The sequence below is a fragment of the Sorex araneus genome, chromosome 6, assembly GCF_027595985.1.
Source record: "Sorex araneus isolate mSorAra2 chromosome 6, mSorAra2.pri, whole genome shotgun sequence".
NCBI classification, from domain to species: domain Eukaryota; kingdom Metazoa; phylum Chordata; class Mammalia; order Eulipotyphla; family Soricidae; genus Sorex; species Sorex araneus.
In genome coordinates, this window is record NC_073307.1 from 115,886,724 (window position 1) to 115,911,011 (window position 24,288).

General features: G+C 47.7%; 1 protein-coding gene across 1 annotated transcript in view; it reads left to right on the forward strand.

Moving 5' to 3' along the window:
- SPON1 (spondin 1) overlaps positions 1-21,900 on the forward strand; it is a 321,507-nt gene extending 299,607 nt beyond the window's left edge. The window contains exons 8-16 of the mRNA XM_004613582.2: positions 4,716-4,917; positions 6,031-6,171; positions 6,799-6,874; positions 7,843-8,025; positions 13,939-14,109; positions 14,201-14,368; positions 15,112-15,276; positions 17,171-17,434; positions 19,407-21,900. Coding sequence (XP_004613639.1) covers positions 4,716-4,917; positions 6,031-6,171; positions 6,799-6,874; positions 7,843-8,025; positions 13,939-14,109; positions 14,201-14,368; positions 15,112-15,276; positions 17,171-17,434; positions 19,407-19,570 — 1,534 coding nt within the window. The 3' untranslated portion in view covers positions 19,571-21,900. The remainder of the gene's footprint in view (positions 1-4,715; positions 4,918-6,030; positions 6,172-6,798; positions 6,875-7,842; positions 8,026-13,938; positions 14,110-14,200; positions 14,369-15,111; positions 15,277-17,170; positions 17,435-19,406) is intronic.
- The last annotated feature ends 2,388 nt before the right edge of the window (positions 21,901-24,288 follow it).

Consider the following 24,288-nt stretch of genomic DNA (forward strand, 5'->3'; position numbering starts at 1 on the left):
TTTATATGCAGATCTGGGTGTGAGCCCTGGCATCTCATGGTCCCCTAGCCATCATCAGGAGTGACCTCTGATCAGAGAGCTGGGACTAGCTCCTGAGAACCAGAGTGTGCCCCCCCCCCAATTTTTAAAGTAACTAGTACTTTACGATGGTTTGTAATTAAATTAAAAATCAAAAGATGTATAATTTCATACTCAGGGGACAGATAGTTCAGTGGGTCTTACATGCAGCTGACCTGGGTTCAATTCCTGACACCCCATATGGTCCCCTGAGCCCACCAGGAGTGATCCCTGAGAACAGGGTTGGATGTAAGCCCCAAGTACTATTGGGTGTGACCCAAAACCCAAAAGTATGGAAAGAAAAAAACTCCATATATATATATATATATATATATCTTAGATTAACCAACAAATATTGGTTAAAATGTTGTACAGTCTGCTACATGCCCAGTTCTAAGCCAAGAGATAAGTGGTCCCTACGCTATGGAACTTACTGGAAAGGCATAAGTAGAGTAGGAAACTTGGGGAAGGAGTAGCGAGCAGGCTCTGGGCACTCCTTGGGATCATGAGCAGCTTGAAGGAAGGTTAGAGAAAAGTTTTCCAGGGCTTCTTACATAGGCTGAGGGTCCTCACAGTCCCACCCTCTAAAGGCTTGCTGTCCCCCTCTGAGCTATCCTGGGCCCATAATTTGCATTTCTAACCAACTCCCAGGGCACACCAGTGGTTCTAGCCCATGGACTGCACTCTGCAGGCCACTCAAGAAACCCTCCCCAGCAGGTGAGAGGGGACCTGTGAGGGCCAGGTCATAGGGAGCTCTGGGCAGATGAGGGTGTGGGGAGGCACAAGACTCAGGTGGCCCCAGGGGCTGGCCTGCCTGCCTGCCGGCTGGCCAATTCAGGACTCAGGCCAGCCTTTGCTCTGTCACTCAGGATCCAGGAGCTGCACTGGTTTCAGGCTCAACCGTGATGTCCACACAGGCAGGCTTTCCTCTGCCCCGCTCCCGCTCCCTTATCTTGTCCAAACCCCATGGGCCTCTCCAGGGTGACTGGCCTCTAGTGCCTCCTCTCCGCAGCAATAAGAATAGGGATTGGGGGGTGGGAGGGATACTGGGTTTGTTGGTGGTGGAGAATGGGCACTGGTTGAGGGATGGGTTCTCAAACACTGTATGACGGAAACACAAGCACGAAAATGTGCAAATCTGTAACCGTACCCCATGGTAATTCATTGATAAAAAAAATAATTAATTAATATCGGGGCTGGAGCGATAGCACAGTGGTTGGGCTTTCGCCTTTCACGCCGCCAACCCATGTTCGATTCCTCCACCCCTCTCAGAGAGCCCGGCAAGCTACTGAGAGTATGGAGCCCGCACAGCAGAGCCTGGCAAGCTACCTGTGCGTATTGGATATGCCAAAAACAGTAACAATAAGTCTCTCAATGAGATATGTTACTGGTGCCCGCTCAAACAAATCGATGAGCAACAGGATGACAGTGACAGTGACAATAAAATAAAAATAAACATATCAACTGAAGTAAAAAAAAAAAAGAATAGGGCCCCAGCCTGGGCTGAGTACTATATACAAGCTCTCTTGAAACAGAAAGATCCTTTTGAGGAGACACATAGGGCACCCCATTCTAGTGGTTTAGCCACTAAGGCACAGATACTTGGAAATGTGCCAAGAGCACACAACTATAATAGGTGGGTCCAGTTGACTGAATAATACAGAGGGTGGAGTGTTGGCATGTAAGCCATATGGTTCCCCAATCTTGAGTGCAGAGCCAGGAGTGAGCCCTGAGCATCACTGGGTGTCACCCAAAAAACATACATAAATAAATAAGTAAAATGTGGGGCAGGTGGGCCAAGGAGGTAACTCAAAGGACTGGAGTTAATGTCTTACATGCATGAGGCCCCAGTTCCATCCTAGACATCACATGCTCCTCCACCTAGCACTGCCAGCTGTGTTTCTGGTGATGCTGGCCAAGGTGACCCAAGCAGCTCCCAGTACTACTGAAAAGCCATCACCACCTCTCCAAAACTACAGGGGGAAGACTGCCCACCCAGTCTCCCCTCTGCTGGCCTGCAAGTTCCAGGATCTGGTTCCACGCCTGGGGCTTCACTTCCTGAGGATAGTGGAGGGCAGCTAGAGAGGCTGATCCCAGCAGAGAAGCACAGGGGGTCCCCAAAACAGCTGAGGTGGAACAGCTGCCAGCTGGATTCTACAGACAAATTGGTCCCCAGCCAAGGAGTCCCAGAAGCTAAAAGCCTGGGACGGGACATCAGACAGAGCAGCCTTTGGGCCTCAGCCCTCACTGTCTGTGCCTCTCAGTTCCTGCACCAATCTGTGCTTGCTTTTCTTCTCTACAGCATCGAAACCCCACAGGACCATCAAGGACACTGCAGTAACAGGGGTCAGTCACCTGCCACCAGCTGTGGGCTGAATGGACCCAGAGCTCCTAGTGGGGCTAGACCCCCTTAAGACCCATTTTTAGAAACATCCAGAAAGTGAGGGGGGCAAGGGAGCAGAGCCTCTGGGAGCTTGGGAGCTTGGAGGTGCTCATCCTTCCCCCGGGGCTGAGGGTTAAAGGAGAGCACAACAAGCGTGGTTGGAGCTGGAAGATGTCTTGTTGAGTGAAGTAGACCAGAAGAAAGTCAAGCACAGGATGATCTCATTTATCTGGGGCCTAGAGAATCCTGGATGAGAACATGTTGTCAAAGGGGGGGCACCTGCATCACCTGGACTCCAAAGTTTAGAGAGAAGGACAGACAAGAAGAAATCAATGGGGGAAGATGCAAACTGGAAGTAATGGGTGAGCAGGCACTAGGGCTTCCGTTATACTGGTGAGTGGGCGAGTGATGTAGCCATAAACCCCAAGCACAGACCCAACAACAATGAAACCATGAGATCTAAGATGCAACCACTGAAACTTTGGAATATGCCTGTCAAGTTGACAGGTGGGGATGAGATGGAGGTTGGGGGGCGAGGGTGGAATATGGGAACACTGATGGAGGGAAGCTGGCACTGGTGGTGAGATTGGTGTTGAAATAGTATCACTGTATCACTGTATCACTGTCATCCCATTGCTCATCGATTTGCTTGAGTGGGCACCAGTAACGTCTTCATTGTGAGACTTGTTACTGTTCTTTGGCATATTGAATATGCCATGGGCAGCTTGCCAGGCTCTGTCGTTGAAATAGTGTCTACCTAACTAAGCCAGAGCCCCACGCCTGCCGATGACGGGAAATAACCATCCTTTTCGGTTTTTTTTCCCTTGTCAGGCAGCGTGGCGATTACCAAACAGGCGTGAACTCGGTGGCGCGGGGCAAGGGGGAAAAAGAAAAGTTATGTAACAAACAGCGGGACTTAATATCTCTATATTCTTAGCAGTGGAGAACTATCAAATGCCTCCTTGGCAATAGGACTGCTTTCCTTTTTTGGGGGAAACCCCAACAATGGTAGTGAGTTGTGTGTTGAAACATGGAATGTAATCGAGATAAGGCATAAACGAAGTGGAACTTATCATGTACAAGGGAGGGGACTGGGGAGGTGGGAGGGGGTGGCAGGTATACTGGGGGGGTTGGTGATGGGAGATGGGCACTGGTGAAGGGAAGGGTGTTTGAGAATTGTATAACCGACATAATCCTGAGAACTATGTAACCCTCCACATGGTGATTCAATAAAATTATTTAAAAAAAAAAAAAAAAAGAATCCCAATATACCCCCTTCCACCCACCCCCCACCTAAGTAGCTAATAATCTTAAAAAAAAAAAAAAAGAAATAGTGTCTACCTAAACTCAATTTTCAGTAACTGTAAATCACAGTTCTTTCATTTAGAGGGGAAAAATAATTTTTAAGAAAGGAGCTGGAACATTAGGAATGTTATGGCTAGACTGTTTTAACTGGCAAAGCATTAAAACAACTAACTCAAGGCCCATACAGCTGGGCTCATGCAGTGCACTCATTCATTTTTGTTTTCTCGGTTCTTTTTCTTGTTTTTGTTTTCTGGGCCACACTGGATAGTGCCCAGGGTGCACTGAGGGGTCACTCCTATTTGAGCCCAGAGAACCATATCGGGGGCTGGGGATTGGACTCTGGTTGGCCTTGTGCAAGATAGTGCCCTACCCCCTGTACTCTCCCTCAGGCCCACCCATTGTTTTCTCATTTCTTCGGGAGCATCTATTGTGCATCTTTTTGCATGAACCCCAATAAATAGAACCACTGGGCAGTCAGGAACCTAGAGTTCACACACTAGCAAGAGCTAACAGTCTAAACACAGCAAAAGAGATTAATAAGTAGGATCCAGTGAGAGATAGCACGGAGATGAGGGGATACGCTTTGCATGCTGTCAGCCCCAGTGTGATCCCTGGCACCACTTGGTCCTTTCAGCATCGCCAGGTGCAGCCTCAAGCCCTGGGTCATGCTTCAGTGGTCTGGGTATCCCCATCACCACACTCTTAGACCTCGGTGGACCACCAGCCAAAATGGCCGAGAACCACCAGGAGGGGGCCCCAGGCCTCCCTGAGCATCACATGGGAGTAACCCCACCTCCACCCCCAAAAATGAAAAGAATGAAAGAATTACAAAATTATTATGAACATGGCTACTCGTTAAAAGTTTATGGGAACATCGTCTGTGAGGTGGGAGCTCAGTGGGAGACAGAAAACCACTTCCTGCTGTCCCTAATCCCGCGGCCACTAAAGCAATGGTCTCTTTAATTTCCAGGAGAGCAGCGCCCTCGGCGGAATTTTCCGTGGACAGAACACGCCATCTAATGTCCTTCCTGACCATGATGGGCCCGAGCCCCGACTGGAATGTGGGCCTGTCTGCGGAAGACCTGTGCACCAAGGAGTGCGGCTGGGTCCAGAAAGTGGTGCAGGACCTGATTCCCTGGGATGCAGGCACCGACAGCGGCGTGACCTATGAGGTGGGCTGAGCGGCAGAGCTGCCCGCGCACCCCCTCCAGCCAGCCCTGTGCTAGACATCATGAACTGAGGAAAGAGAGGCGAGAGAGAGAGAGAGAGAGAGAGAGAGAGAGAGAGAGAGAGAGGTTAAATGAAGTTAGTGATGGCATTGGCATCGAGCTGGGCCAGATTCTAACAGATTCTTGGCAGCCCAGCTAAGGCACTTGCGTTTCCGTCTGCATGTCAATATTTCTTAGATATTGTCAGGACCCCCAGCTGCAGCAGAACCTGGAGGCATCAAAAATCCAGTGGGAGAACAATCTAGAACAGATGATGGTAATCCGTGGCTTGTGAGCCTATTTGAGCCCACCACCTGATCTGTAAATGAAGCGTGTGAACCCAGCCTCGTTCATTTGATACACGCTGTCTGCGCTGTTTCTCACCACAACAGCTGAGTTGAGCTGCAGACACAGTATTTAGTCCCACGAAGCCTAAAATAGTTATCATCTGACCTTCCAGAGACAAACGCTGGCCGCGCCTGGTTAGGCAGGACACTCTGGGTTCCAGGCAGCCAACCTGGGTGAGCCATTTCCTACCTGAGAGTCTCTCTGAGCTGTGCCTTCTGCCTCTGGCCTCATCTACTCCACACCGGAGGTCTGAAAACAGAGGCGCAGATTCAGTGGCAGAGCACCTGTCAGCCGTAGCATGACAGTTTTAGAAATATGTGTAAACTATATATAGGAATACAGTTCTAGAAATATAAAAAATACATAGAAAAATATTTATACGAGTTTAATTCCTAGGAAGGTGTTTGCCATCATATAACTATCCCACTACTTTCTGGAGTGCTTCCAGGGGTCTCCAGGGGGCCCAGGAGCCACTCCTGGCACCAGAGTGGTTAAATACAAAAAGAGGATGAGGCACAGCTCGGGCCCTGTGGCACCAAGGTCCACCAGTCATACCAGCAGCACTGGGAGTGGCGGGAGGGGGGTTGCTTTCACGAGAGGACGTGGTGCCAGGGATGCAATCAGGCCACGTATGTCTGCAGCCCTGTACTATCTCCCAGGGCCTGCTTTTGTGCTGTTAATGAGTTTTGTCTCCCAACATCTGTGCTTTTTTTCCTCTCTTACTTGCAGTCACCCAACAAACCCACGATTCCCCAGGAAAAAATCCGGCCCCTGACCAGTCTGGACCATCCTCAGAGTCCTTTCTATGACCCAGAGGGCGGCTCCATCACTCAAGTAGCCAGAGTCGTCATCGAGAGAATCGCCCGGAAGGTACTGGCCTAGAGTTCACCCTGGCGCAAGCCCTTCCCCCCAGGAGTGCCCCGGAGACCATATTCCTTTCTGTTCGAGAATCCAGGGGAGGGAGTCCTTGGCGTAACTCGGGCTAGGAAATTCTGAGGGCGTCTCATGGTTAGCATATATGCAAATCATTTCATAAGGTATAAATGAGCAAAGTGAATGGAGGATTTCATGCTCAGCTAAATGATTTGATCTGGGCTAATCATGAGTGGGAAAATCAGTTATTAATGTCTGTCATGGCTCAGGAACCAGGAAATGGTAATTCATGTGCCACACACTTACCATCCTTGGTTAATGACTCTTTAAAACAAAACATGGATTGGGATTTTTTTGTTTTTTTCTTTTTGGTTTTGGAGCCACAGCGGGCAGGGCTGTGTCTCAGGGGACACTCCTGGTGGTACTTGGGGGACCAAGTGGGGGCTGGGGATCGAATCTGGCTATTTGTTTTGTGAGCCAGATTGTAAATACTGCCTCAGAGCTCCATGGTGGCATAAGAATTTATATGAGATTTTATGGGGTGGGTATGAGACTTTATGTGCTGCCACTCACACCACATTCCTCTCTTTAATGTGAACCTTTCATGAAAAATTCCTTTTGCAGGGGGAGCAGTGCAATATTGTACCTGACAATGTGGATGATATTGTAGCAGATCTCGCTCCAGAGGAGAAAGATGAAGGTGTGTGTGTTGTTTCCCTTGGGTGCCAGTGGGCCACATAAATTAGCCTGCCCCTCTGGGACAGCAGTTTGCTCATTTGTCCCCAGAGCCAAAGAAGCATCATAGCCCTTGACTTGGGAGGCTCATGTTCAAGGATTTCCGCCCAAGAGACTATCCCAAACAAGGCCAGGCGTAGGCACAAGGCACACTCCTGGCAAGTGACACTGAATATGGAATCACGGTGTTGGCTCTTGAAAATGATGATGTAAATTGCATTTGCCTAAGCTACGAGGTATCTAAATCACACTCTGCTTGGATTCTCACACGTGCCTCTGAGGCAGAAGAGGCGATGCCAACTCTCCTGGAAAGAAAGTGAGGCCCTGACCCTGGTTAGGAGGGACGGTCAGAGCCGTTTATTGACTCAGGTTTTCTTCTGAAGCCAGAAGCCGCACAGCTCTAGCTCGAGTGCTTGGCTGCGGGCGGGACACTTGCCTTTCTTCCAGGATTTCCTCACCGGCGAAACAGAACACCAGCTGCCTGATAGTGAGTGCGCAGTTGTAAGGATCAAACAGAATAAAACATGAAAGGCACATAGGGTGACGTTGGTGCCTGATAGGTGCTTAGTGGGCACAGCTGCCCTTACTCTTAGCACGGCAGCTGGTAAGATGGTCAGAAGATGATGCAACGCAAGCCGCCTCAGATATGTCTGCACCTGTGTGGGAGCAGAGCTGCCCAAAGAAGGGACTGGAAGTGAAAAGAAGTTCCAGTATAGAGGGGATGGGCGAGTAAGAGCTGTGTCCCTAGAAACATGTTATTTAGATACTTGGTGTTAATGTGGAACTTTGAAAGGAGGTGTCCATCAGGAGTGCCCAGGCCCGCCCAGGCAGGTCAGGTAGCAGAGATCCTCTTGTCCCCAAACGAGCTTAACTGGGGAGAAAACTGACTGGTCACAGCTCCTACAGGAAAAACATGTCTCGTACTCTCTCCAGATGACACTCCCGAAACCTGCATCTACTCCAACTGGTCCCCATGGTCCGCCTGTAGCTCCTCCACCTGTGAGAAAGGCAAAAGGATGCGGCAGCGCATGCTGAAGGCACAGCTGGACCTCAGTGTCCCCTGTCCCGACACCCAGGACTTCCAGCCCTGTATGGGCCCAGGATGCAGCGATGAAGGTGAGCTCACACTGGCAACAGGCATCTAGGAGATGCTGAGAGAGAGAGAGAGAGAGAGAGAGAGAGAGAGAGAGAGAGAGAGAGAGAGAGAGAGAGAGTGTTTGGGGGGACAAGGGGTTGTCAGTGCTACCTCATCCTACCCAGACCAGATCTCTGTGCCCAGTCAAAAGCATACCTACTGGGTCATGTGGACCCTGCATGTAGTTGTCAGTGGGACCACCTGAGACACACTTCCATTTTCAACAGGGATATGAGGGCACAGAGTATATCTTAGGATGGTAGAAGTATTCTTTTCTTTTCTCTTCTCTTCTTTTGTGACTGACTTTCATTTTATTTTTATTGACTCACCATGAGATACACAGTTACAAAGTTCGTGATTGGGTTGCATCCATACAGTGTTCCAATACCTGTCTCTTCACCCGTGTACATTTGGGAGAATTCTTGAGAATGGGCAAGAAGACAGTGCCTAGCATAAGTTCTTGCCTTGCATGTAGCCAATTCTGGTTTGATCCCTGAACACTGTCAGGAGTTGTCCCTGAGCAGAGAGCCAGGAATAAGCCAGTTAGGTATTTTCCAATGCCCCCACCCAAAAAAATTTCTTATGATTGACTAACCACCCCCCTTCTTCCTCAGCCTAGAAAATAGACACAAGCTACTGGAGAGATAGCAAACATCTTATGACAAATTGCAGCTAGTAGCAAGAAGCCTGTTTCTGGACCTTAATCCCACTCTCTTACTCAGAAACAAGTGAACAGTTAGCCAGGGTTGACTTCTGATATCTTTCCCATTGCCTGTGCATTTCCCATCTCCATCTAAGTTGGAACAGGCACTTCCTGTGCTAGGGCCTTTGTGCTGGTAGTTAAGAATTCCAGACTCTGCCCCTGCTCAAAGGCAGCTCCTGAATGGTGAGTGTGCATCAGCTGGACTACAACGGTGCAAGCTTCAAGATGGTACTGGCTTGACTACAGTGTCAGTTACCTGCTTTCCAGGGTACAGCTCCTCTCTCAGCCTTGCTATTGGTTCTGGACCCTGATCTCAACTGTGTTGGAGGAGCAAAGAGGCAATGGGAAAGAGATATAGATGGATGGTTTCTGGTAGGAAGAGAGCCACTTCTAGCTGAGGATAATTGAAGAACGCTTACCTCTTGCAGAATCATTCACTCTCTAGCTCTCCCTCAAGTACAGCTTAATCCACCTCTCCTGGCTGCCGTCCCACGAGTTTATGGTTGTTTGTGCCCATACTAAGACACTCAGAAGGGAGTGAAACTTGCCATGTTTATATATTCTAGATATCAATACATTATTGGGGATATTATTTGCAAATATTTTATCCCAATTTTCAAAATGCCTTTTCATTCTAGATATCATCTTTTGGGTAAAGACACTTTTAATGTTTTTTCTTCCTTTTTTCTTTTTTTGGGTCACACCCGGCAATGCACAGGGGTTACTCCTGGCTCGTGCACTCAGGAATTACTCCTGGCGGTGCTCAGGGGACCCTATGGGATGCTGGGAATCGAACCCGGGTCGGCCGCATGCAAGGCAAATGCCCTGCCCGCTGTGCTATTGCTCCAGTCCTGACACTTTTAATTTTTATGAAATTCAGTTTGTCTAAATTTTCTTGTCTGTGGTTTCAGGGTCATAGATAAGACTCATTACCAAATCCAATGTTGTGGACCTTTTGTCCTTTATTTTTCCTAATGTTTTTATAGTTTTGTGACTTTTTGTACATGGTGTTAGTTCAATACCATGTAAAAAAACATGAGTTAGTCAGTTAGGAAACAGTTCAAGTCTTTGGTGTATAGATAATTCAAATATCCCAGCACCAACTGCTGAACAAAACTTAATTCTTTTAATTGAATAGTCTTGGCACGATGGTTTAAAATCATTTTGCTATGTTTGTATGGGGTCCCATCCTGTCCAGCAGGGAGGACCCTTCTCGGGGCTAAGGAGGGGACGCAGTCAAATGAACAGACGCAGAGCCAGGAGGAGGAGGAGGGAGAGAGAGAGTTTATTCTACTGCAGTTACAATACTTATACCTCTCTGCTGGGAGGGAGTGGTATAGTATGCATGCTTGGACCCCCATAGGAACAGAAGTAGAATGCAGATCAGGCATGGCCATTGACTAGTGAGACAAGTGGCGAAATGATAAAATCACAGGAATCCCAAGCAGCCTCCTCTTGACTAGACGATAAGAGCCAAGCTCTGTAAGATGGCTCCCTACATGTTTGAGCAATTTTTTTTCTTGGTTGGATATTTATTCCCCTCTTACAATTCATTTCCTCAGTCACCAGCCATATTGTTCCATAGCCATGTATGACTAGTTGTGACCACAACAGACAGTGAAGATACAGAACCTGTCCATCAATACAGAAAACTACTGAACCACTCTGCAAAGAAATTATGCATGTATTCTGAGATAGAGGGGAAGCGCTTTGGCTGAGAGGAACCTGAAATTTTAATGACTGTAAGAAGCTGCCAGTTCCAAATCTAAGAAAATAGAGGAGAGAATTTTGTAGCTGAAGGTAGAATGTGACTCGCCATAGACCTGGAGACTCAGGATCTAACCACACAAAAAGCAAATAAACACATCTCACGGATTCTGCTGACCGATAACAAAGAGGAATGCACTCCAACTGCTAATGAGGAGGAGACGGGGGAGTGGGGAAGGAATGTCTGTGTGTGCTAGGAGAGAGGACACAGAAGAATGAGGAAGGCAGTATCACTAGCCTCTGTATTGACACTGGGGGCTGTATACGCTTTGCTTCCATCTGTGGGTGTTAGAAAAGGCCATGATCAAGGACAAGATTCTCAGTAGGCTAATGGTAAGGATAACCAAACTTCTCTGTGTAGCTTGGTGGTTCTGTCGCCATGGTGGTGGGGGCTGGGGACTAGCTACTCCTTGTGTAAAGACAGGTGTGTGTGTGTGTGTGTGTGTGTGTGTGTGTGTGTGTGTGTGTGATGCATACCCGGCCTAGTTCTAAAAAAAGATGAAAATGAAGTCATCCCCACCCATTCATTTATTCAGGTCAATAAACATTTACTGAGTGCTTAGCGGTATACTCTGAGGTTAAACAGATGTGTAAGCTTTGGATCTTTTCTACTCTGGAGGAAGAGAGGGCATATAAACTGGCAATAATTCCAGGTATTAAAAACATGACAATAGAAGCAAAGCCTATTTAACTGGAAAGCACAGAGGAGAAGAAAAACCTGTTCCTTCTTGGAGTTCTAGGGAAGATTTTGCACACCTGTGTGCTCCTTTGTTAGGTAATTGATTTTTGCTTTTTTTTTTTTCTTTCAGAAAAGGGAACAGGTTGTGGGAATGTCCCCAGATGAAGTTATAAGGCGGGAATGCCCCCAGATGAAGTTATAAGGCCTGAAGTCAGAATGTGAGACCAGTTACAGGTGTCCACAGGCAGTCCCCTGCACATTGGTGATGCCTATGCATGGTTATTTAACCTGCAGATATTGTAATACACAGTAAGAAATCACAGCTGAAACTTACTTGTCAGACTTAGGGACAAGGCTAGCTAAAGGCAGCGTGTACAACCAACTAGATACTTATGTTCCAGTTTGATATAGTTGGGAGTATTAGGGTTAAAGGCCCTAACTCAGGCTTTCTGTGATCTGGCAAGACTTTACCCTGGGCAGGCAGAACATTGTCACACACCAATCTGAGTGTCTTCTGAGGGCAAGAGGTTGAACTTTGGAAGCTCCATTAGCATCCCCAAACAAGTGACAGTGTGACCTTTTTAGACAATGAGTCAGTTAACTTTGGAATGTAATTCAGACTATGAGGCAGTGTATGAGAGTGTTTATTTCATTGAGCCACCACCTTAGATCTCTGACTAACTACTGGCAGTGAACTAAGCTGAGCACAGAGAGCCACAGCTGGGGTGTGATGGCACAGTGACTAATCTTTATTTACTAGAGACCTCTCAGTAAGTGCCCTGGAAGTGGGAAAGAGGCTGTCCCAGATAATTAGAAGAAACCGAACTAAAACACAGTTGCCATAATTAAAACTTATGTTCATGTTTTAGACTGGAGCGATAGCACAGCAGGTAGGGCATTTGCCTTGCATGCGGCCAACCCGGCTTCGATTCCTCTGTCCCTCTCGGAGAGCCTAACAAGCTACAGAGAGTATCCTGCCTACACAGCAAAGCCTGGCAAGCTACCCGTGACATATTTGATATTCCAAGAACAGTAACAACAAGTCTCACAATAGAGATGTTACTGGTGCCCGCTCAAGCAAAACGATGAGCAACGGGATGACAGTGCTAAAATGCTACAGTTCATGTTTTGTATAATTCCTTCCAAATATCCACAGAAGACTTTGTCCTTCCTTTTCTAACTGATCTGTAAATAATCAAGTTCAAAAGAGGAACTGATGTAGATACAAGATAACTATCTGGTTTGGACTGAGGTTGCTATGGGGAACACAAAACTACAGGTAGAAAGATGGATACATTGGAAAAAATAATAAAATCTATTGTAAAAGTCATGTGGAGTAAGACATAGCTAAATAACCAATCCTGAGTAGTCAAAACAATCTCCAAAAAAGAACAAAGTTGGAAGATTCACACTTCTGACTTCAAAGCTTCTTAATAAGCTACAGTGGTCAAAACAATTTAGTTCTGGCATACAGACACACATACAACCAATGGAATGTGAGGTATGCCCTCTATCATGGACCTACACCCTTGTCAAATTTTTACTACACTTAGTGCTTTTAGATGTATGAAACATCTGAGGTCCTTCAGACAAGTTATGATTTCTCTTCACTATATGTAATTATATTTTCTATCATATCATATTACCTGGGTTCCGTGGGACGAGGCTCGGAACCCAGGTAATGAGGAACTTTGTGACCTTAGAGTCTGAGCTCAATAGGACCTGGGAGCAGGGATCCTCAGCCTGCTTCCCCCAGTCTCTGGCGGCCCAGGGGTCACATCCATAAGCCACCTCCTGCCAGCGCCTGAAAATCTCATCAGCCATGTCCAGATCTCACAGCTGCTTCTCCCGGAAGGGAGCATAAAATAAGGTCCCCAAAATTATGCCACCGGACTCTGTGCCAGGCTGTTTTCACTCCGGGGGCCTCAGAGGGGGCGGGTGAGAGCCCTCCCAGCCCCAAGAGACCCAGTCTTGGCAGCTGACCTCTAAAAACCAACAGCCGCCACGCTCCAGGTCGCTTTCCATATGCTTGGGCTGAGCCTCATATATGACAACATATTCCTGGACTGCGCGACACATTATAAGACACTCCCTACTCATTTTCCATAATTACCACACCATATTTGATGGTGTTCAGACAGCAGACAACAAATCATAGAGGGAAATATACATATATGCCTGACTGAGAACACCTGTAGAGGCAATTTGAGGCTGCCCCAAAAGCCTCCATCCCTCTCAGAGAGCGCAGCAAGCTACCGAGAGTATCCTGCTCCCACGGCAGAGCCTGGCAAGCTACCCCTGGCGTACTCAATATGCCAAAAACAGTAACAATGACAGTCCTCATTCCTCTGACCCTGAAAGAGCCCCCAATATGCCATCAGGCTTCACTAGCATGTGACAGGGACAAATGAAGATGTTACTGGTGCCCGCTCGAGCAAACTGAACAACAGGGTGACAGTGAAACAGTGATACAGTGATCATATCACGTGTGTGTGTAGCATGCTTCTATCCATTTAAACATCTTTCAGAGATGTACTGAAATGTGCTGTCCTTGTTCAAGGAGTAATCTGTGCATTTGGGACACCTCCTGGTTCAAAGGTTTTTAGCTACCACATTGACTTCGATACTCTTCTTGAAAGTCAGCTGATTCCTTCTGATTTCCGGGCCCTGGGAGTTCAGCCGGGGTGTGCGGGCGCGCCCCCTGGCGGCGGCGAGGGCCTGCAGCTTGCTGTCGCTGTGTTGCAGATGGCTCCACCTGCACTATGTCCGAGTGGATCACCTGGTCGCCCTGCAGCATCTCCTGCGGCATGGGCATGCGCTCGCGGGAGAGGTACGTGAAGCAGTTCCCCGAGGACGGCTCCGTGTGCACGCTGCCCACCGAGGAGACAGAGAAGTGCACGGTCAATGAAGAGTGCTGTGAGTCGGGGCGCCGGGAGGGCGGGCCGAGGGGAGGAGGAGGGATAACCCAGGGGCTGCGGAAGCGATTCCAAAGACACCCCACCCCCAGCTCCCAACAGCTGCCTGATGACCGAATGGGGCGAGTGGGACGAGTGCAGCGCCACCTGCGGGATGGGCATGAAGAAGAGGCACCGCATGGTCAAGATGAGCCCGGCTGATGGCTCCATGTGCAAGGCGGAAATGTCCCAGGCTGAGAAGTGCATGATGCCCGAGTGTCGTGAGTGGGGGCAAGACTGGAAGTGGGGAAGTCCACGGGAACTCTATGCCCTCCATCTGGGCAGTGGCAGGGGAGAAACGTTTTCCTCTGATCAGCTGAACTCTGCCAAGAGCAACTTAGGGGCTCTAGGGATGTGAGTCAATCTCAGACTAGCCTTGACTGACGACCATTCTGAGCAGTGCTGGGAAGGGTGGAAACTGGTGGGGTCTGAGTAGAATCCCTTTAGCTCCCAGAAGGCCTTTGGGCAGTGGCCGTTGAAATTGTTTTAGGCCAGATGTCCCCAAGGGCATTCTGAGACCCTAACTGGTTCCACACTGACTTGCTACCTTGCTCTATTCACACAAGTGCATAGGCCCGCATTTCACTGCACAAATGCACAGATGCACACAACTAAATAAGGGCAAGCTAGAAACTCCAGCAGCAAGTTAGCCAAAATTGGTGCAGGCTCTTGGGCACGTGGAATGTTTCTGTCTCTAGCATGGCCCTCTTCACACCCCCAGGGCCCTCTCAAAGGGGGACCTGGATTCCTACTACTGAGTCCCATGTGATATCATGTCATGACCCACAGCAAGACTGATGGAGAGTGACAAGAACACTCCATGGGGCCTGAGGGCTGGGGTTACTCTTATCTACACCCCTCAATTTCACTTTTATCTAAGGGCCCTAGGTGGGAGTGGGGGAGAGCAAAGCAAGCCAAGAAGCCTGTTCTCTGTCCTCAGTAGTTGACCTTGTTCTTGGTCTAGACACCATCCCATGCTTGCTGTCCCCATGGTCTGAGTGGAGCGACTGCAGCGTCACCTGTGGGAAGGGCATGAGGACCCGCCAGCGGATGCTCAAGTCTCTGGCTGAACTCGGGGACTGTAATGAGGAGCTGGAGCAGGCGGAGAAGTGCATGCTGCCGGAATGCCGTAAGTTCAGGGGCTCCCGGGATCCCACCTCATCTCTCTCCCCTCAACCCACACACACGGTAGGGCAATCACTTGATTAGGGCGTTTAGCACAACTGTGTGCTGGGAAGAAGCATGCTCAGTTCTATCAGCATAAGCAATGACTCGCACTATGAAGCGGGGCTCTCACTACCTTCTACAAATTTCTTGTTGCTGGAAAGTTTAAATAGGAGATTTCAAGGGAAAACACTTAGCAGAGGCTCCTTCTTCCCCCTGCCCCCAGTTAGACTCGCCCGAACCATGGGGTTTCAAAGCTCTTTCATGCTGTTTCTCTTCCCGAGACTCACATACCCACCACTAGAAATCAGTCACTCCTCTACTTTTGCAGCCTTGGTAAGACCAGTCAGCAAGTCAGCAAAACAAGCTCTCAGACGCTCACTGCCTGCCACCCCCGGCCTCCCCCTCCACCCTCAGAACTCTGTGATCAGCAGGGTTTATTCCACAGGGACTCTTCTCCAGGGAGAGGTGGTGTTTTTGCTCGGCTAAGAGAGCTGCTCTTTTGGATGGGGGGGAAGGCAGACGCATTTGCTCTGACCTGGTCTCCAGCTTCCCGGGAAAGGCAGCTGCAGCCCTTCCTGCTCCGTCTCTGCCTCTCTGCTTTAGTGTTGCTCAGGTTCCCTGCTCAAATTCAGATCCCAGCTTTACATCCCTGCTCTTTACAAAATTTAACATCAGGAAACACTCCCAAGGTTGCTCTGAGGGTTGAACTGAATCAGTACAAAGTGACAAGCACTGGACCGAGCAGCCTCAATTGATATTCCCTGGTACAGAGCCGGGGCTCAGTTAACTAGACTCAGTCAGGAGCGGAAAGGACCCAGACACCCAAGAACTGGGGCTTTTGCTAACTTTGATGGATCCAGACTTCAACCCATATCACCAGAGCTGAGGCTCCAGAACCTTCTGAAATATCATTAAACAAAACTCTATCAATGGCACTGAATGGAAGGGGGAAGAGAACATTTCTAGTGTATGTATCTAGAGTAGTTACTGTGGATCAGGAGTTTTTCTTGGAGCATTTTTCTCATTTAATCCTCACAACCTAATGAGAACATTTAAAAATCCTCATTTTGCAGATAAGAAAGCTGCCTGAGCTCCCCCAGGGATGAACAGCCTGATCCAGTTGGGCAGAACAACCCTTTCCTTGCTTCAGCCCAGTCCCACTCTGGAAAAAACAGTGGGGAGAGTTGGGAGTTTACTTGCCTCTTTAGGTCAGACACATTCTTGAGAATCAGACTGAGTTAGAGCCTGTCCACAAAGGTGAGATGCTGGCTTGCCAGGAATGTGCTGGACCTCACTCGGTGGCGACACACCAGAGCCATTTGCTCCCATCCATCCTTTCTGCTGAATTTCCCATTTCTGGCTCCTGCTTTGGACAGACACAGCCACAATAGGGCTCAGGATAATGTCAAGGACAGAAGTTGCCTGAGTCTTAATTGTGAAAGTGACAAAATACTTAGGGTTTGACCACTGGGGTTCATTCAATCCAGCAAATTCCAAATCTTGGAGATAACTGGGAGGATACTTGAATTTCTCAACATTCCAAAAGACGAAAGATAATTACAAGGGGCTCTGAATATCCTCCCCAAAGACCATCCCCACCCTCCAACCCATGTCCAAAGACCCCCACTCCCAGCCTTCTTGAGATACTGTCTAGAATGCAGGTTATAATCTGAGAGCCATTCCTGCCCCAAGAATTCCCAGTCATGTGGGCTGGAATCTCCATTTGGAATGGAGGGGGGGGGAGCTGCCCCACTTCTCGTTGCTTCTGGGTTTGTGTCAAGAAGAGCGGAGGTGAAGGCTCTGGTTTCCGGTGGGCGGGCGGGCAACGTCCACACTCTGCTCCCGTGTCTCACCAGCCATAGACTGTGAGCTCAGCGAGTGGTCGCAGTGGTCGGAATGTAACAAGTCGTGCGGGAAAGGCCACATGATTCGAACCCGGATGATCCAAATGGAGCCCCAGTTTGGAGGCGCGCCCTGCCCCGAGACGGTGCAGAGGAAAAAGTGCCGCTTGCGGAAATGCCTCCGCAACCAGTCCATCCAGAAGCTGCGCTGGAGGGAGGCCCGCGAGAGCCGGAGGAGCGAGCAGCTGCGGGAAGAAGTCGACGCAGAGCAGTTCCCAGGTATCCGGCCCGGGGTGCGGGCCCAGCTCGGGCGAGGCTAGAGCGGCCCTGGGAGCACAGGGCGCTCCCCATCTCCCCGAGAGAGGCCCGGCGGTGATGGCAAAGGTGCCCAGGGCGGGGCGTTCTCTCTGGGGAGAGAAGCACCAGGCAGGGGAGGAGGGAGACTCGGTTATGTAGGTGAAGGTCTGAAGCAAGAGGGTGGCGTGGAGAGCTGCTGGGTGTAGAGTGGCCGCAAAAGCAGTGAGTGGCACAGAGGCAAGTTACTGAATTTGTAGCCCACGCGACCAAATGTGTGCCCCCAGCCCTCCTCCCCCGCATCCTCCAGCATAATTTGGGGTTGTTTTAGGACTTAAAATAAGTGGGTTAAGCCTTGGGTGTATGTTTTTGGTTTTTGTTTGGGGGTTGAACTACTTTGTGCTCAGGGGTCGTTCCTAGCAGGACTTGAGGAACCAACCATACATATGGATGCCAAAGATCAAACCAGGACCAGCCCGAGCAAGGCAAATGCCCCACCTGCTCTCTCTCTCTCTCTCTCTCTCTCTCTCTCTCTCTCTCTCTCTCTCTCCCTCCCTCCCTCCCTCTCCTGCCCTTTTCCCCCCTGCCCCCACCCCCCGCAAACTTTTGGGGCTTTTGTTGGGGGACCACACCCAGTGATGCTCAGGGGCTAGTCTCGGCTCTGCACTCAGGAATCACTCCTGGTGATGCTCAGGGGACCATATGGGATGCTGGTGATCAAACCTTGGTGGATCTTGTACAAGGCAAGTGTCCTACCAGCTGTACTGCTGCGCAGGCCCCACAAAATATTTGGTTTTGTTACCTTTTTCAACAAACATCCTGTAAGTACAGGTCTGTGAGCAGCAGACGCTGTGTAGTGTGTAATCTTTCTGGACGCCAGCTAATACCAACTACATAATCAAAAACAGTATTCCATCTACAGTAGAAAATCATTTTGAAATTTGGGGGCAGGGAGCAGGTTGTTTGGGGGTGGGAGGAAGGCCCAGGGGCACCACTGGTGATCCTAAATTGTCTGGGCCGGGGGTTCAATGCAGGAGCCCAAGGATGTGCCTGGCCATGCTCTGGGACCACATGGTGCAGGAATCAAACCCAGGTTGGGCACAGGCTAGACATACACCCTGTCCCTTTTTGTTTTGTTTTAATGGGAGGGAGGGTCACACAAGGTGGTGCTGGATCAGACCTGGGCCTTTTTTCTGCAGAGTGTATGCTTAGTTCTTTGCCCGAGCTCTCAGGCCCCTTAGAAGTTGGTGTTTGTGTGTTTGTTTTGAAGATCTAACCTAATCTCTGGGGGCCAGTTATCTTCTTTGAAAAGGACATGTTTACCTGCATAGGGAAAGTAAATTGTGCTTGAGTTTATTAACTAAACAGAGGGAGACCAAGTACTTGGGAGCAAAGCATAAGGAAATTAAGTGATTATTTACTCCTTGAGTGGTTGCTGCACTCACAAGCCACTCCTAAACAATCACTTATTAACTCCATCCTGTGGGTCAGACGGGCTGGCCGAGCTGGGTGATTCTTCCAGGGCAGAGTTTAGGCTTATTCATGTCACTCCTGTCCACTGGTAGCCAAGCTTGGGAAGGCAGCGTCACCTGTATTTCCAGGGCCTGGCTTCTCCCCCACATTATCTCCCAAAGACAGGCTTATTTCCATGTTTCTGGAAGGATCCCAACCACCTTCTCCACCCCACATTTGCTCTTGTCCCACTGACCAGAGCTCAGATTCAAGAGGAGAGAAACAGACCCTGTTCCTTACTAGGAAGAGCTACTAAGTATTTGATGGTCTTGTTTTTGAAGCAGATGACCTAACAGTCCCTAATAGGAACTCAAACAATTAACTTATCACCACACACAAAAGCAGAAAAGGCCACGCAACTAAATGTGACAGCTGTTTCCTAGGGTTCAGGATCCCGAATCTGTCTCCAGTTTCTGCCCCCCCTAACCAGGCATTCTGCTTTCAGGCTGCAGGATGCGCCCCTGGACAGCCTGGTCGGAGTGCACCAAACTGTGCGGCGGTGGGATTCAGGAACGCTACATGACGGTAAAGAAGAGGTTCAAGAGCTCCCAGTTTACCAGCTGCAAAGACAAGAAGGAGATCAGAGCCTGCAATGTTCACCCTTGTTAGCGAGCAAGGGTCCGGTTTTCCAGGGCTGTGCTCTAGATTCCAGAGTCCCCAGTGGTTGGGTTGTTCGTCTTGCTTGTTTGTTTAAGGCAATTTAAATCGTGTACACTAGATTTCATTCCTACACTGTGGTGTGCCCAATAGTCTTGTGGATGCCCGGGACACCCTTTCTTGGTATACTTCTTGATTGGTGCAGGCCAGGTGGGACCCTCTGCCAGTATGAAACAGACAAGTCTCTCTCTAGAGCACCTGCCTGGGCTTTGGGGTCAAGACTCTGGCCTCTTTACCCAGGAGCGGCAACTCCATCTCTGCCCCTCAGTTCCAGGGGTAGCAGGGAGAGAATATTCATCAGATCAGAAGACTCCACTTATTCTCATCAGCCAGCTCATTCTTGCAGGAAATGATTGCCCAGCTCCTTTATTTTTAGTGAAGGGCTTCTCAAACTTCTTTGGTCTACCGCCCCTTTTCAAAATACAAAGTACAAACCAACCCACTCAGCGCTCTCCCCCAGCCTGACCCCCACCTGCCTTCTTTTAGTGAACAAATAGGAAGGAACCCACAATTGCACCTGAAGCTACTTTCTGTTTACTCAATACTACTAGCACCCCCACCCCAATCATTCTATTACCTTCCCACCCTCTAAAGGATAAAACCAAAGGGGGGGGGGATTTCCCCTACTTTGGGAAAGTAATTTAGTAGTGTTCTTGTTGTGTCTCCTTGATCACTGGCAGGTGATTCTTGGGAAAATAAGGCTGGTAGGCGTGTGAAGGTCAGCATGGATGTTCGATGGCTTTTTGTTCACCAAGAAGTTCTGAATTTATTCATGTCATGGCTACTTGTTTTGTAAGGAAGGATGTGGGTTCTTACACAGGAAGAGAATAACTAAGTCCACGAAGTATCTTCCCCCTCTGGCCACTGTGTAGGTTGCCAGGTGCTTCTGAGACTTTTGTAGCTCCTGAGCTGCTCTCTAGAATCAGGGCCAAGGCAGCAGCCCTGGCCCCTCCAGCACGCCCAAACCTTAGATCTTAAATCTCACATGCATCAAGGTTTTCAAGCTCCAAGCCAGTCTTTAAGAAGAAATTTCACTTTTTTTTTTTAAAGTGGTGCAAAAATTTTGCTAAGTCCATCAACCAATGCTTCAACAGAAACCACTGTGTACTCGATGAGTTGGGCTTGTTCCCGCCCCCTGTCCCCCAGCTACAAAACTTTTCATTTAGATGGAAAAGTATTTCAGAAACCATGAAAGAAAATTTGAGAAAGGAAAATTACAGAATCAAGCGGGGAAAGAAAATCTGTTTAAGTCCCACTTGGGGAAATGTGATTTACCCGGGGTGAAGTTCCCCCTATGGCTCAGTGCACAGCCCACAGTCACCCCATTCAAACACTCAAAAGCACGCCAAATTCAGGAAGAATGACTCCCAAGGACTAGTGTAGAAGGACATTTGACTGAACTGAGTCCCTCAGCATTTTGCTCATTTACTCGTTAAAACTGTTCTTCTGTTGTAGATCTTCTTTTCTATGCTTAATCCAAATATATATCACAGATGAGATGCAAACAATGCTCTGAATACTAAGAATTTGTATTCAACACATCAGTATATTTCAAACACTATATATACATATGCGTGTGTGTGTGTTTGTGTGTGCACGTGCGCGTGCTACTTTCTCAGAATTTGTATTCTTTTAACACAAGGCTGTTCAATAAAAAAGGGCACTGGGTCTATCTTTTGAGTTTTTGAACTACTACGAGTTTAGATTGAGCTTTTTGACAGCCACCTCAATCAGGTGAGGCTAAAGGTAAGGGGATTTTGCTCCCTGTTTCTGGGAAGGCCATTATTATCACATCTCTGAGCTTTTGAGAGCTTTCAGTTGTTTCTCACATTTTTCCAAATCATTAGAAGAATTGGCTTCTCCCCACCCACAAAGGAAAAAGAAATTTTTTAATGTGGACAAAACACAGTTTCAATACAGAATCTGTTCTCTTGGGCAAAATCACTCTGAACTGCTAATGGCATACTTACTCCTGATAAAGTGGTGATTCCCAAGTCACCTTAAGGACAAGTACCCTAGTTCTACTGTGTTCTTATTTGGTTCATATTAGGTAAATTTTTAATCCTAATTCTGGAGACAGAAAACAAGGTAATTGGTTAATGGCTGAGAATGAGTAACATGGTTCTCATTATGTAAGTGTTATTTTTTGTTTCTTTGCAGGGGGGAGTTTATATGAAATGTCAAATCTCTTTCTTACCAAAGTCTTGTGCTAGGTTGTTTGTAGTTTTTACTGGCTAACCAATCATTTTGGAAATAAAGACTTTTTACTACAAAAATGAAAACTGTTTGGACTTCCACTTGAGATAGCAGTATATAGAGCCTAGGTACCCAAGAAAAATGGCCAGGTAGAGCAGCTACATTTGTTGTATCCAGTTTTACCAGTGAGTGCCAAACGAGCTGTAATCCAATCTACATCCATATTGAAAATGCCAAGAAGTCCGGAGATCTATTTCCTAATAGGATATTGGGTCACTCACCTGTCACTTTGCCAATGCATTATTTGAAGGAAAATTTGTTGTAGCAGTTGAAAATAAAGCCTGGGCTGCTTTAGACCCAGAATGAAAAAAATGCAAAGATTTTGTGTGTTTACTTTCAATCGTGTGAGGGCTCTGGGGGTGGCTTAGTCTGGGTCGAGCATCCTTGCAGTCATGAGGCTGTGAGTACAATCCCCTGCACCTTCCACATACCATGATCTCAGTGACACTATTTGGGATGCCCTGTGCTACAACAAAATCAGGCAGAAGAGAGTACAGGGGTTAAGGAACTTCCCTAACATGTGGCCCACACTGTTTCTGCTGCCAGCACCATATGTTCCTCTAAGCTTGTTCGGTCTCCTTGAGCACTGAAAGTGGTCCAGGGAATCCCAGCACCACAGGATCCTCGAAACACTGCATCCTCAGGTCCTCACAATCAATCACTGGTTTGTCTATAATAGCCAGGTGGCGTCCCCAGGAAAAACTGAGCATTGTTTGTGACCACTTCAAGCCCCAAAATGTGATCTACACAACAACGAAGCAGTAGTACTGCAGCTAAAAGTATGGGATGCCCAGTGAGCATGGGAATCAAAGCATACACAAACACAACTAAGGTGTGTGAACAATGTGGGTGTGCAAGCACTGCAACCAAGTGTGTGTGAACCCCTGGTTACTGCAATAACCACAAAGGGAATGGGTTAAAAATTAGACTTTGTGGGGCTGGAGAGGTAGTATCTTAGGAAGGGTGCTTGCTTTGGATGCAGTCAACCAAGGTTCAATCCCGGATACCTCAGATGGTACCCCAAGCACTACCAGGAGTGATCCCTAACAGAAGAGTCAGGACTAAGTGCTAAGCACTGCAATGGGGCCCAAAACAAACATGCTTTTGTGCCATTCTTTATTTGAACTTTGGGTACTAAGACATCTGAGGCATAGTCTCTGCACTTCTTTTAAAAAGGATTACCTCAAATATTCTCATACTGACTAGATCTCCAAAAGCTCGGATCATGCCCAGTCCGTGGCTAAAATGTCAGAACACAACAAATGTACTCTGTCAAGTTATTTTTCTGATCTAAGAAAGTCACATTCCAAACAGCAGTTTAAAAGAGGTAAATATTACCAAGACTGTTTGTCAGTCCCTCTTTCCCCAGAGTTAAATATTTATATCCTAAAGAAATGGACACTCATGTCCAAATAAGATAAATGTTTAATCCCTAATTATCACATAGTAGCAAGGAAGATGCAGACATCCAGTATTTGGTTATTTGGTGCAATTAGTTTTAATAGCACATTCATTTTGTTCTTCATATTGCCCAAAGAAGGGAGAATGAATGAATAAATTAGTCCCTTTTGAAAATGAGTGAGATGCTGTAACAAACTATAAATAGCAGCTGAATGCTAATGAGTAGGAAGATAATTCTTCAATTTAAATCCTTTGAAATCTGTGAGCAAAAGATCTGTACTGAAATGTCAAATTTAAATAATGGCATCCTTGCTTTAGAAACACTGTTGGTTCAGAAAGCATTCTATGCTCTGGAGGGTAGAGACTGAAATAGCGAATTAAGCTTGGAAAACCCAGGTTCAAGTCCTTATTGTACAGTGAACAGCTATGAGAACTGGGGCCAGTTATTTTACCTTTTCTGGACTGAGATTCTGACACAAGCTTTCTGACATTTAAGGATTCGTGTGCCCCACCTTCACAGTTTAACCATTTCTCATCTTGAGAGTATTCCTGATGGAATACTCAGGTAGGGGTCACTGAAAATGACTAGCATACATTTACTGGACATCTAGCCAGTAAATGTCCACTTTGTATTGAAACTGGCTTGGATTCAGTTACATTTCTGTCACTTATAACTGAAAGTTCCATGACACACATGAAATGTCTATATCATCAAACTACAATTTCAGATTTTCACTTAACAGTCATGACATAAAATAGCATTCATTAACATTTTCTCATATTGCTTAAATTCTTCGTAAAACTCAGAATATGTTCTTTACTTCCTGATTTTCGAGTTGACTTCTAGCAGTTACATCTTAAGGGGCTGTGTGTTTAAATGGTCTTCTCTACTTCAAATAAGCATAAGCAAAAGAGAAAAGGGCAAATGTCATTAATTAAGATTACTGACTCCTTTAAAGCACTTCGTAGACTCTTTCTTTCTCTAGTGTTGGCATGAGATCCTCCTGGGACTC